The sequence below is a fragment of the Callospermophilus lateralis genome, chromosome 13 (assembly GCF_048772815.1).
Source record: "Callospermophilus lateralis isolate mCalLat2 chromosome 13, mCalLat2.hap1, whole genome shotgun sequence".
Classification (NCBI taxonomy): domain Eukaryota; kingdom Metazoa; phylum Chordata; class Mammalia; order Rodentia; family Sciuridae; genus Callospermophilus; species Callospermophilus lateralis.
Genome location: NC_135317.1, coordinates 41,622,929 through 41,636,342, shown reverse-complemented (window position 1 = coordinate 41,636,342; position 13,414 = coordinate 41,622,929). Strand labels below are relative to the sequence as shown.

The following is a 13,414-nucleotide window of genomic DNA, read 5'->3' as shown; positions in this document are numbered from 1 at the left end:
TGTCATTAGTGTCTCAAAGAGTGTTTGGGAAGGAACTCACACCCTTTTTGGATGCTCTGTATAGTTAAAGTGAATGAATTTGGCTATATGTCTGTTGTGAGTTGACACAACAGGGTAATAGTTGTGGAAATACAAAAAACTGATATTTCTCTTACTTTCAGATTGTAAACAGGTATTGGTAATGATTTCTGATTGTGTAAAACTAATTTATTAAAACTAATTCATAGGCAAACATTCTTTTACTTTAATTGGGAAGAAGGTGTAGGTGTAGACTTATGTTTGGGCTCCTCATTTCACTACAGACTGATGACAAAACTTTAATGCTTTACACATTCCTCTGTGGACAGCCAGCACAGCCCCAAAAGCAAGAGCTAAAATATTATCTGTGTCTGTTTAGTTTCCAAAAAAACATTTTCATTGCTTTGTCATTTTTTTGCAAGTTCAATTGCTTAAAATCAGCCTTGAATCCCTGGGGCCTGTCCTGTGTTGTCATCATCAGGGCTACATGTTCTCCCCACAGTTCAATGGGAGTACTACCACCCTGAAAAACGGCTGTCCATCCCCAGCCCTCAAGGCAGTGTTAGTGCTTCTCAGATGGGTCAGTCTTCAAATTCCAGTGAGGATTATTAATAGGAGATTTTGAGACTGTTGTCTGCAATCTCTGGGGCCAGGGAATGCAGGAAATGGGTCAAAGTCTCTCAGGAAGAAAGAGTTATAGAAACACTCAACCAGGATGAGCTACTTAGAATGCCTTGTGACTATAGTCGCTTCTGACACTGTTCTTGTTAAAAGGTTTCTTGTACTTTTTGTTGGCTTAGTTCTTCCAGAAACCTCCTGGATGAAGCCTTAGACAGAAGAAGCTTACTTCCTGAATCCCAATCCCTCTCCCCCCACAACCCTGGACCCTAGTAACCCTGGGGATATAGCATCATTATAAAACCTGACTACCACCAGTGCAAGGGTGTCCCCAGGCTCCTCACTAGTCTGTGGCTCTCCTCTCTCTGGTCACTGGTTTACTGGGCCTTTGGGAACACATCTGTGCTCTTGGATCTCATTGTAGAGACAGACTTGTAACTCCTTTTGTGCCTATAACCCTTATCTTACATGGTAAGAAGAACATGAAGCAAGTTTTGACCAGAATAATATAATAAGGAAAATGAAATTATTGATCATGTTTCAAGGTGAAAACAGCTACAAAGTAGTTGTCATTTAGACCATAAAAGAGATGGGCCTTTGGGTGCAAGGTGGTAAAAAATTCTGGCTTGTGTCCTTTCAACAGGATTATTCTTTCATCAAATTACTGATATCATTGATGTTGAACCACATGCCGTGGAATTACATACTGTTTATCCTTTCCTGCTTGTGTAAATTATATAATGCAAACAGTGACTTGGCATGAGTGGTGATGCTCAAGTTCTATAAGAGCACTATGAGTAGTCATGCCCACTTAAAATACTGCTGAAGTCAAACTTGGACCTTAAATATTTTTATCATTTATATCCCAGTTGTTTCTCAAAGGAAATGAGAGACAAATGCAAATTGCAGATACCGCAGAAGCATTAAAACAGTAGAACAAAGAAAAATTAATAGTGAGATGAATTAGAGGTGGGGAGGAGATTTCTTTTGTGTCCTTATCTTTAATCCACTGGGTTTAACTTGCCAAAGTGCTAGCAAAACTGAATTTTTGTGTAAACTTAGCATAAGTGAAAAGTTTATTTAAAACTTTGAGAAAGTGGTAGAGCACTTGCATAGCATGCACGAGACCCTGGATTTCATCCCCAGCATTGCAAAACAACAAAATAAACTTTGTGGAAATGTTTCTAAAATATTTGTGAGTAGTCCCACTTTGTCAATTCATGCATGTCTCAATTTGGTCTTCTCATTAACCTTATACATATGTACTTAATAGTACTACTTTCCAGATCTGGATACTGGGACCTGGAGAGGTTAAATAATGATCCAACCAAATAACCAAGTGGGGAAGTTTCCCCAACTGAGAACCATTTCAAACCCATGACCATTCATTATACAGTGGCCAAATGACAAAATGATAGAAATGATGTGTACCAGTCCCTGAACTATCTATGAAGATGTTTTAATTTAGTGCCTGAAATGAGATTTATTAATTTGTTACTCTCCCTAAATAAAAGAATGAGAGGGTAAAAATAACAATTTGTAATTCCAAGTGTCTAGGCTGTATTCATTGAAGATTTAAATGACTAAGTTAGGAAAAAACTAACTACTAGGAATATTTATAATAACAGTAATAACCACCACAACAGTAATAATAATAATAGCCACTATCATTTATTGAGCACTTTTTAGCTCAGTAAAGAAAATTTTTGTATGTTAATTTATTTCTCATAGTTACCCATAAGGAAGTACTAAAAGCAGAGTTTGAGATAAAACTATATTCTCTTCTTCTGTTAGCAGATGGGGTCTGCGTATGGTTGTAAGCCTGTGCATCTAAGAAAGCCTGTTTTGGTGTTAGCAGCTCATCACAGCCTGCTTTGACAGTCACTGCTGACCAAACTGGATTCTTCTCCACTACTATTGAGTGGCTTGTTGGAGCTCTTAATGGCAGACTATGCTCTCCAGTGTTGCCGTAGACCCCAGAAGCTCCCTGTCAGTTTCTTTTCAGGTTTTTTATTTCATGAACTTGAAGAATGAAATCCACAGACAAGGAAACTTGAGTGTAAAAGAGTAGGATTTATTCAAGTGGGAAGAAAAGAAACAGAACTCTTTCAGGGTGAGAGGTGATTTGATAGCAGGTGCTAGTCTAGGTATTCATAGCACTAATACTAATGGTCCACATTTATGCTAATCAGGTTTTTGGAAAAGTACCAGTGCTATTGGTTATCCCTGTGATCTTCATTCAGATCTGTCCCACTTCCATTTTCTTGCTGCTCATTGGCTGAGCTGCCTGGGGTGATAGGTCAGGTTATCCCAGCTCACCTTGTCTCAGGCTTGCACTGACATGTAGCTGCAGCCACTGCTGACTGTCCACACTCCAGCCTACCTGGGCTACTATTCCACTGCTGCTTTCCTGGAACAAAGGCTTGGATTCATTACTAATATTATTCCCATTTTACAGATGAAAATGAGGCTGTGGGAAGTTAAGTAAGATGTCTAGGCCACTTGGTTACTAAGTAAGAAAGCCAGAATTTATATTTCTTCTCTTCTAAGCAATTGAGGTTAAAATTGTTTCAGTTATCTATTTCATGAATTTGAAGAATGAAATAGTGGCACTTCTTATCCACCAACACAAAAATATACATACAAATTAAAATTGCATTTTATAATTAAAAATGACAACTATTTTTTGAATGTTGTTTCAGTCAGATTTTTTATTGCCGTGACCAAAAGACCTGACAAAGACAATGTGGATGGGGAAAGTTTATTTTGTCTTAAGATTACAGAGGTTCAGTCTGTTGCTCCAGGGCTCAGGTGAGGCAGAACATCATGGTAGAAGAGCACGGGGAAAGAAAGCAGCTCAAGATGATAGTCAGGAGGCAGAGGAAACTCTGCTCACAATGAAAAGATATAAAGTCTGAAGGCACACCCTACCTCCTTCCAGTTACCCTCCTATAAATCTATATCAGTGGATTAATTTGCTGATTAGGTCAAATCTCTCATAACCTAATCATTTCACTTGTGGGAATTCTTGTATTGTCTCATACCTCATATATAAACCGTAACAAAAGTCAAAATTTTTCTACATAAGGAAGATGGAAAATTAGGCCAGAGTTTGTGCAGCTGAAATTAAAGTCATATCAAGAATTATTTGGGGGAGAGGGGTGTTTTTCAGTGGTAGAGTATTTGCTTGCCTGTGACAAGATCCTGAATTTGTTCCCCAATACCATCTCACCACCACCACACACAGAGATTTGTTTTGATGAGGATATTTTAAAGTGTCTGGTTTTTGTTGGATAGTCCATACTTCAGGCAATTACTACATTATAGTGAAGTTAAATTATTTTTCAAGAGCAAAATAGTAACAGTACATGTTTTATTGAATCCAGCTGCTGCATTATTCAGTATTTTGAAAAAAACAAGCACTGAAGTGCAAAAGTTCTGTACAATATTTTGTCCAAAGAGGATTGATAATTTTTTTTAGCCTGGCTTTTGTTCTTTCCTTGAAACCTGTTGGTGACTAGATTGTTGCATCATTATGCAAGCTACTGGCTGAATCTCATTAATTCATACATTTGAGCATTAATGACTCAAAGGCCTAAGGTTGAGTAGAGGAAGAAGCATGCAGGAAATGCTTTGTTCTTTAAAGACCAGATTGTAAAGTCTTCCTGAAGAAACTGGGTTGATGCCCTCTTCCCTGGTGGTCCATTTTTAATGTTCTGTTTAATCAGTGGTATATGGATTAACATTCAATAAAAGACTATATATTCTTCTAAGGAGGAATTGATCAAACAGTTGCATATGTGGAATCAGGAATTTACAAGTTTCTTCCCTGCCAAAAGGTAGAAGGAAGCAAGAGGTATCTACTAAAAGTAGGGGGGTATTAGCCCAAAGAGTGCCCTTGTATCATATTTACAATTCCTGATTATACAGAGGTATTCAGAGCAGTTATATCTCCATATCTGGAGGAACAAGCCAAATAACCATGACATCAAAGCTCTTCACATATTTTGGCTTGTCCGTCACAGAAAAATATAGAAAAATTTGTCTCCCCATTTCATTTTTATGGTGATATTGAAGTTTTTTCACCATAAATTTTGATAATTGTAAAGGCAATCATATATATATATATTTTTTAAATAACACATTTATTTTATGTATTTATTTTTATGTGGTGCTGAAGATCAAACCCATGGCCTCGCCTCCCGCATGCTAGACACGCACTGTATTGCTGAACCACAACCCCAGCCCTGTTATATTGTTTTAAAGTTAAAAGTATGCATTGAAGACTAAACACCAGCAATATGATTCCCACCATGATCCATGTTTTTTAGAGTTGAGCATTTTATATTGCTCCTTTTTCTTTTTAAAATCATTATTTCCTTTCTAGTTTTCTCCCACATTAAATTTATTCCTCAAAATTGTCCATCACAAAAGTGTACATACAAGTTAAAACTGCACTGTTATTTTCTGGACTTTAATAGTCTAACTTATTAAAAATATTCAGGCCTGAGTTCGTAGTACTCAGTTGATCAAAACAATATATCACATTTTTATAAACATTATTAAATAGAAGAAGTAAAGTGTTATGGGAAAACCATCTCTTTTTTTTTTTATTGGTTATTCAAAACATTACAAAGCTCATGACATATCATCTTTCATACATTTGATTCAAGTGGGTTATGAACTCCCATTTTTACCCCAAATACAAGTTGCAGAATCACATCGGTTACACATCCACATTTTTACATAATGCCATATTAGTGACTGTTGTATTCTGCTACCTTTCCTATTCCCTACTATCCCCCCTCCCCTTCCCTCTCATCTTCCCTCTCTACCCCATCTGCTGTTATTCAATTCTCTCCCTTGTTTTTTTTTTTCCCCTTTCCCCTCACAAACTCTTATATGTAATTTTGTGTAACAATGAGGGTCTCCTTCCATTTCCATACAGTTTCCCTTCTCTCTCCCTTTCTCTCCCCCCACTCGTCTCTGTTTAATGTTAATCTTTTCCTCATGCTCTTCCTCCCTGTTCTGTTCTTAGTTACTCTCTTTATATCAAAGAAGACATTTGGTATTTGTTTTTTAAGGATTGGCTAGCTTCACTTAGCATAATCTGCTCTAATGCCATCCATTTCCCTGCGAATTCCATGATTTTGTCGTTTTTTAGTGCTGCGTAATACTCCATTGTGTATAAATGCCACATTTTTTTTATCCATTCATCTATTGAAGGGCATCTAGGTTGGTTCCAGAGTCTAGCTATTGTGAATTGTGCTGCTATGATCATTGATGTGGCAGTATCCCTATAGTATGCTCTTTTAAGGTCCTCAGGGAATAGACCGAGAAGGGCGATAGCTGGGTCAAATGGTGGTTCCATTCCCGGTTTTCCCAGGAATCTCCATACTGCTCTCCATATTGGCCGCACCAATTTGCAGTCCCACCAGCAATGTACAAGTGTACCCTTTTCCCCACATCCTCGCCAGCACTTATTGTTGTTTGACTTCATAATGGCTGCCAATCTTACTGGAGTGAGATGGTATCTTAGGGTGGTTTTGATTTGCATTTCTCTGACTGCTAGAGATGGTGAGCATTTTTTCATGTACTTGTTGATTGATTGATTGTATGTCCTCCTCTGAGAAGTGTCTGTTCAGGTCCTTGGTCCATTTGTTGATAGGGTTATTTGTTATCTTATTGTTTAATTTTTTGAGTTCTTTGTATATTCTGGATATTAGGGCTCTATCTGAAGTGTGAGGAGTAAAAATTTGTTCCCAGGATGTAGGTTCCCTGTTTACCTCTCTTATTGTTTCTCTTGCTGAGAAAAAACTTTTTAGTTTGAGTAAGTCCCATTTGTTTATTCTTGTATTTAACTCTAGGCTATGGGCGTCCTATTAAGGAATTTGGAGCCTGACCCCACAATATGTAGGTCGGAGCCAACTTTTTCTTCTATCATCAGGCGCAGAGTCTGATAGAAGAAAGCTCTTTGATCCATTTTGAATTAACTTTTGTGCATGGTGAGAGAAAGGGGTTCAGCTTCATTTTGTTGCATATGGATTTCCAGTATTCCCAGCACCATTTGTTGAAGATGCTATCCTTTCTCCATTGCATGCTTTTAGCCCCTTTATCAAATATAAGAAAGTTGTAATTTTGTGGATTGATCTCTGTGTCCTCTATTCTGTACCATTGGTCCACCTGCCTGTTTTGGTACCAGTACCATGATGTTTTTGTTACTGTTGCTCTGTAGTACAGTTTGAAATCTGGTATCGCTGTACCTCCAGATTCACACTTCCTGCTTAGAATTGCTTTTGCTATTCTGGGTCTTTTGTTTTTCCATATGAATTTCATGATAGCTTTATCTATTTCTACAAGAAATGCCATTGGGATTTTGATTGGCATTGCGTTGAACCTGTAGAGAACTTTGGGTAATATCGCCATTTTGATGATGTTGATTCTGCCTATCCATGAACAGGGTACATTTTTCCACCTTCTAAGATCTTCTTCTGTCTCTCTCTTTAGGGTTCTGTAGTTTTCATTGTATAAATCTTTCACCTCTTTTGTTAGGTTGATTCCCAAGTATTTTATTTTCTTTGAGGATATCGTGAATGGGGTGGTTTTCCTCATTTCCATTTCAGAAGTTTTGTTGCTGATATACAGAAATGCCTTTGATTTATGCGTGTTGATTTTATATCCTGCCACTTTGCTGAATTCATTTATTAGTTCTAGTAGTTTCTTTGTAGACCCTTTTGGGTCTTCTAGGTATAGGATCATGTTGTCCGCAAACAGTGATATTTTAAGTTCTTCTTTTCCTATTTTTATGCCTTTAATTTCTTTTGTCTGTCTAATTACTCTGGCTAGTATTTCAAGGACTAAATTAAATAGAAGTGGTGAGAGAGGGCATCCCTGTCTTGTTCCAGATTTTAGTGGGAATGCCTTCAGTTTTTCTCCATTTAGAATGATGCTAGCCTGAGGCTTAGCATATATAGCTTTTACAATGTTGAGGTAAGTTCCTGTTATCCCTAGTTTTTCTAGTGTTTTGAACATAACGGGATGCTGTACTTTGTCGAATGCTTTTTCTGCATCTATCGAGACGATCATATGGTTCTTATCTTTAAGTCTATTGATGTGGTGAATAACATTTATTGATTTCCGTATATTGAACCAACCTTGCATCCCAGGGATGAATCCTACTTGATCATGGTGCACAATTTTTTTGATATGCTTTTGTATTCGATTCGCCAGGATTTTATTGAGAATTTTTGCATCTATGTTCATTAGAGATATTGGTCTGTAGTTTTCTTTCTTTGAAGTGTCTTTGTCTGGTTTCAGGATCAGGGTGATGTTGGCCTCATAAAATGAATTTGGAAGAGCTCCTTCTTTTTCTATTTCTTGAAATAGCTTGAAAAGTATTGGTATTAATTCTTCTTTGAAGGTTTTGTAAAACTCCGCTGTATACCCATCCGGTCTAGGGCTTTTCTTGGTTGGTAATCTTTTGATGGCTTCTTCTATTTCTTCTTTTGTTATTGGTCTTTTTAAATTGTGTGTGTCTTCCTGACTCAATCTGGGCAGATCATATGTCTTAAGAAATTTATCGATATCTTCACTGTCTTCTATTTTATTAGAATATAGGGTTTCAAAATACTTTCTAATTATCTTCTGTATTTCTGTAGTGTCTATTGTGATATTGCCTTTTTCATCCCATATGTTAGTAGTTTGAGTTTTCTCTCTTCTTTTCTTCGTTAGCATGGCTAAGGGTCTGTCGATCTTATTTATTTTTTCAAAGAACCAACTTTTAGTTTTATCAATTTTTTCAATGGTTTTTTTTTTTGTTTCAATTTCGTTGATTTCCGCTCTGATTTTAATTATTTCTTGTCTTCTGCTATGTTTGCTGTTGTTTTGCTCTTCCTTTTCTAGGGTTTTGAGATGTAGTGTGAGTTCATTTATTTGTTGGTTTTTTTCTTTTTTTGAGGAATGAACTCCAGGAAATGAATTTCCCTCTTAAAACTGCTTTCATTGTGTCCCATAGATTCTGGTATGTTGTGTCTGAATTGTCGTTTATCTCTAAGAATTTTTTGATTTCCTCCTTTATGTCTTCTGTAACCCATTGATCATTCAGTAACATATTGTTTATTTTCCATGTGATGCAGGATTTTTCCTTCCTTCTTTTATCATTGGGAAATCCATCTCTTAATGAGATCAGTATACCTGTTTTTCTTCCATTAATTGATATTTTAATTTGTGATTGTTACTTATTGATAGGATGAAGCAATAATTTAGCATAAGTTTTATTTCCATTTGTCTTTTCTCTTTCTTCTGTAACATAAGTGCTGAGAGGAATATATTCATATAAGTAGATGAAATTGCAAGGTGTTTTGTTATAGTAGCATCACTCAAGTCTTTCCAAATTATATGGTAAAATTACACAGTCACCTATTAGTAAAAGTTATTTAAATAAGTCTGCCAGCCACTTTTTCAGATTGTTGAAAGCAAAATCAGGATTCTTTTCAGTTATTACTAGTCATTAGTTATTTGTTTTCACAACATCAAATGGTATCATAACTCTTTGCTTAGCTCCTTAGGGATTTTTTTTTCCTTGGGACAGTGAATCTTAGCAAGTATGGATGAGTGGCCTTTTTCCTCTCAGAGCAGGAGAAAAATGACTGTGAAAGACGCAGCTGACAGGAAAACTTGCTCCCTTGGATATGTTCTCTGACAGAATTACAGATCTAGAAATCTCTTTCCTGATGTTATGTTCCCCAACATTCTTGGAGCATTATTTTTACCTTAAGTGAGTGCATCCTGAATTTGCCCACTGTGTGTACCTCCAATTGGAGAGATTGCTGTCCATATACCATTTTGGATAGGATCATTAAACTAGTTCTCTTAAAATATAAAATTAGAATTTTCTGCCTTAGCATTGGGAGGATAGTGGCACTTCTTAGCCACCAGACGGCGATCTTTCCACAGGCACCTTGCATATTCACCCCAGAGTTGCTCCTTCTAACCCATTCCTTTTTGGCACTTCTGTCCTTGGCAGTATTTTTGACACTCTTGTTTTCTTGAAATATTACCTGGAATTCCAGTATTTTACAGGATGATCTCTTACTAAATTTCATTTAAATGAAGCAATAAAATAGAAGTAAATTAAAATTAAAAAGTTTTTCCAAATAAAAGTAAACTCCTTAAAAATATAAGATTCGGAATAGTTTGTACATTTGGAGCTTGTTCATTTCTTCCACTTGACTGTATAGAAATAGCAAGCAAGATATGCTTATCTTTATTTTATTGAAAGACCCTCATTCACATGACTTCACTTAGGCTTTCATCAGCAACTCACTGTTTTGAAATTCTTATGTGGCCTGATAGTTTCTGTCCCACCAAAGCCATCATTCAGATACCAGCCTCCCTTTTCTTCTTTATGCTCTGTCCCTTGTTTCAACAGCATGAAATGAGGGCACATTCCTCCTTTGCCTCTACTGCCTCAGTTAGATGACTCACCAGGCTCAGGCAAGATAGCACTGTACTCAAGGGAAAAGGATAGTGCTGAGGTAGTTTGAGATCCCAAAAATCAAATTGTGTGTTCAATGAGGTTGGCAGAGCATGACTCAGAATGGGATCTGGAGGACAGAGGCCCACCACTGGGGATAGGGCTTGCCAGTGTTGAGCTTTACCTGTGGTGACTACATGGCCTGCCTTTCTGTACTGGGCTTACTCAGCCAGAAGAACCCCACCATAAACCCTTGTTCCTTTCTGCCAGAACTTCAAACTTTCATAAAATCAGTTCAGTTTAGGGAACAGGCATGTCAAGTCAGTTGTCACAATTCCTGGCTATGAGGAGATAAATAGGAGAGACTGAGTAAAAACAATTACAAAATAGTGTGATAAAGGTCAGAAATAGAAGATTGCAGGGTCCTGTGAGCCTGGCATCACCAGATACTTCATGGAGGAGGTGGTGTTGAAATGGAGCACTTTGTCCAGGACCAGTCCTTTAAAAATTTATCTGTCGCTCCCCTTCCAGCTACTCAACATTTCCTCAAAATGGAAATGGACTGACAAGATGTATCATAACACTATGTTTTTTCACCCATCTCTTTAGTTGACTGGTTCTCAAAGTGTAAACCAGGGCCCAACAGCCTCAGCATCACTATCACCTGGGAACTTGTTATAAATGTGATTTTTTTCAGGCCTACTAAGTCCAAGTCTGAGGGTACAGTCCAAAAACGTGCTTTCACAGTCCCCCAGGTGACTGGCGTGCGTACTGAAACTAGGAAAATGCTGCTTTGATAGTTCAGGATCTGTGAGCTCCCTTTAAGGATTGGGGCTGGGATTGAACACTCCCCACAAACCTTTGCAGCAGTCTCTCCCCTTGAGAAGCCCCTAACAGTTCTTACACTCTTTTCTCTCAAAAAGTAGGAAAGAGCCATTGAGAAATCCCAGTTCTCTAGGTCTACAGGGGCCATTTTTTCCTGTGTGTAACTGTCATGAGGCCCTCACTAGACTTCACTTGACAGCTCTTGACTGCTTCATCTAGTCTGCCATGCAAGCAAGGTGCAGGCCACATCATGCGAGCAGACTGTTCGTGCTGAGATTTGTAGCCAGGCCTGCTGTGTATGTGTTAGGTGTCAGTGAAATGAATCACCCTGAAGCACTTCCTGGTAATCATCCTAATTAATCAGGCTTCATCCTTCTGGGCACTGGATCAAGCAGATTCAGTTTTTAATACCAATTTGGTGGTTAAACTGCATCTCTGGTGTCCAGCCAGGCAATTAATTAGATCATTTTTCTCCCTGGAGGATGGCAGTTTTCTGCAGTCTGGTCTCCAGCAGCTTGGCAGGCCACACAGCCTGGTGGGCAGCTAAGTGTGTTCTATTTTTGCTTTTGCTTTGCAGGAATGAGCTAGAGCGACAGTTTCTTGAATTGCTCCAGTTCAACATCAACGTCCCTTCCAGTGTATACGCCAAGTATTATTTTGATCTTCGTTCTTTGGCAGAAGCAAATAACCTGAGCTTTCCTTTGGAGCCACTGAGCAGGGAAAGGGCCCACAAGCTTGAGGTAAGATGTTTTAAGACATTGTCCTCTAGAGCACTGTTGCAGATGTACCTTCTCATTACCACAGAAGTACAATGATGTCTCCCATTTGCTGTTGTAAAATAAGGACAAAGTCCTTGGAGTTATTGCTGCTCGGTTAATTTAGTTGATTATAACTTGCACAGCTTCACGTTTTTAATAAACTTTATTTAACAAAAATTTTTTTTGTTGTTATAAATGGACAGAATGCCTTTATTTGTTTATTTTTGTGTGGTGCTAAGGATGGAACCCAGTGCCTCATACATGCCAGGCCTCTGAGCTATAGCCCTAATCCCTAATAACCTTCTTAATGTCATATGTATTGATTCTATTTTGAAATTAAAGATTTTTTAAAACCCTTGTCCTTATAAATAGGGTTTTTAAAAAAATTATAAGCCCCTTCAAAAAAGGTATTTCCCAGCATGCACTTAATAGGGGAACGCTACCAGATGACTTTAACAATCGGCAATCCAAGAAGGTTTGACTTCTTTTTTCTTAAATATTTGTTCTATAGTTCAGTTAGAGCTGGAGCCAGCTGCACCTGGTGGTCTGGGTCTGGGTTAGAGCCATCATTATTAACCTGAATGACTTTTGTGTCTCATCACAATGTATTTTCACCATGCTTTTCCCATCTGACTTTTAGACAGGAGGGAATGGCAGAGTAGTAAGATCACTGGTGAGACACGTTCCTCCAGAGAAGGTGTGCTGAGGCTCTGGTCTCTTGCCTCTGGAATTTACCACTGGCAACATTTTGGTTTTATTTCAGAGAGCCTTGGGCTAAAGTGATAGATGGCATAATCCTTTTCCAGACTTGGTAAGAATCAAGAGGTCCAGGGCTGTGGCTGTGGCTCAGTGGTAAAATGCTTGCCTAGCATGCGTGAGGCACTGGGTTTGATCCTCAGCACCACATAAAACAAACAAAGATATTGTGTCCACCCAAAACTAAAAAATAAATATTAAAAAAAATTAAGAGGTCCTGTGCTGCCTGCTGCACCATTCATGTGAAGTGAATGCTGTCCCTTTTCAGTACGGTGACAGGTGGGCAACGTGGTGGTCTAACAGGTCTAAAAGCTGAATGACACAAAGCTGAGATGTAGAAGAAGAGAATTATTATGGATTATAGATTTAGGAAAGCAAACATTTTAAAAAGGAAATAATATGTTAATCCCAAGAAGGAAACTTGGTAAAACATTGGAAAAGATCAGCTGCCTAGCACTGGGGTTTAAATGAAAATCCAGAAGAGGTTTTGAGAATTCAAGTCATTTTGCTGTGATCCTGTCCCAGCTGTTGGGATGAAAATACTCATGTGGTCTGTGCTTCACCTGTTCAGATGGAAACCCTTCCCTCTGAGTGATTTCTTCCAAGGCACATGTTCAAATCTTTGTGAACACATGAAATACAATTAGGGTTTCCTGGTGAGCATGACCCTCTCTCGGTCCAAACAGCAGGCCCTGGTCTACTGCCATGGGCTATACTTGTTCGTTCAGTCCTGGGGAGAGGAGGCTTTGTCTTTGAAATAAATTAGTATGTCTGTGCACTTGTGGGGATGTGAATAAAGCTAACATCACTTTGCATAATAAAATCTAGAGTAAGGTAGAACATTATTAATCTGTGACTATATTACATTCAGATTTAAATATTTATAAGCTGAGAAACAACAGATGGTAATCTTAGGAAATTTAAATAAATGAAAAGAATTTGCTCTGAAAAAGGATAGCTCTCC

General features: G+C 38.0%; 1 protein-coding gene across 2 annotated transcripts in view; it reads left to right on the top strand.

The window, feature by feature from the left end:
- The window catches only part of Ccny (cyclin Y), a 233,477-nt gene that overhangs the window by 214,625 nt on the left and 5,438 nt on the right, over positions 1 to 13,414 (top strand). For both annotated transcript variants that reach the window (XM_076831470.1, XM_076831471.1), the window contains one exon: positions 11,514 to 11,676. In XM_076831470.1, the coding sequence (XP_076687585.1) occupies positions 11,514 to 11,676 (163 nt within the window). The remainder of the gene's footprint in view (positions 1 to 11,513; positions 11,677 to 13,414) is intronic.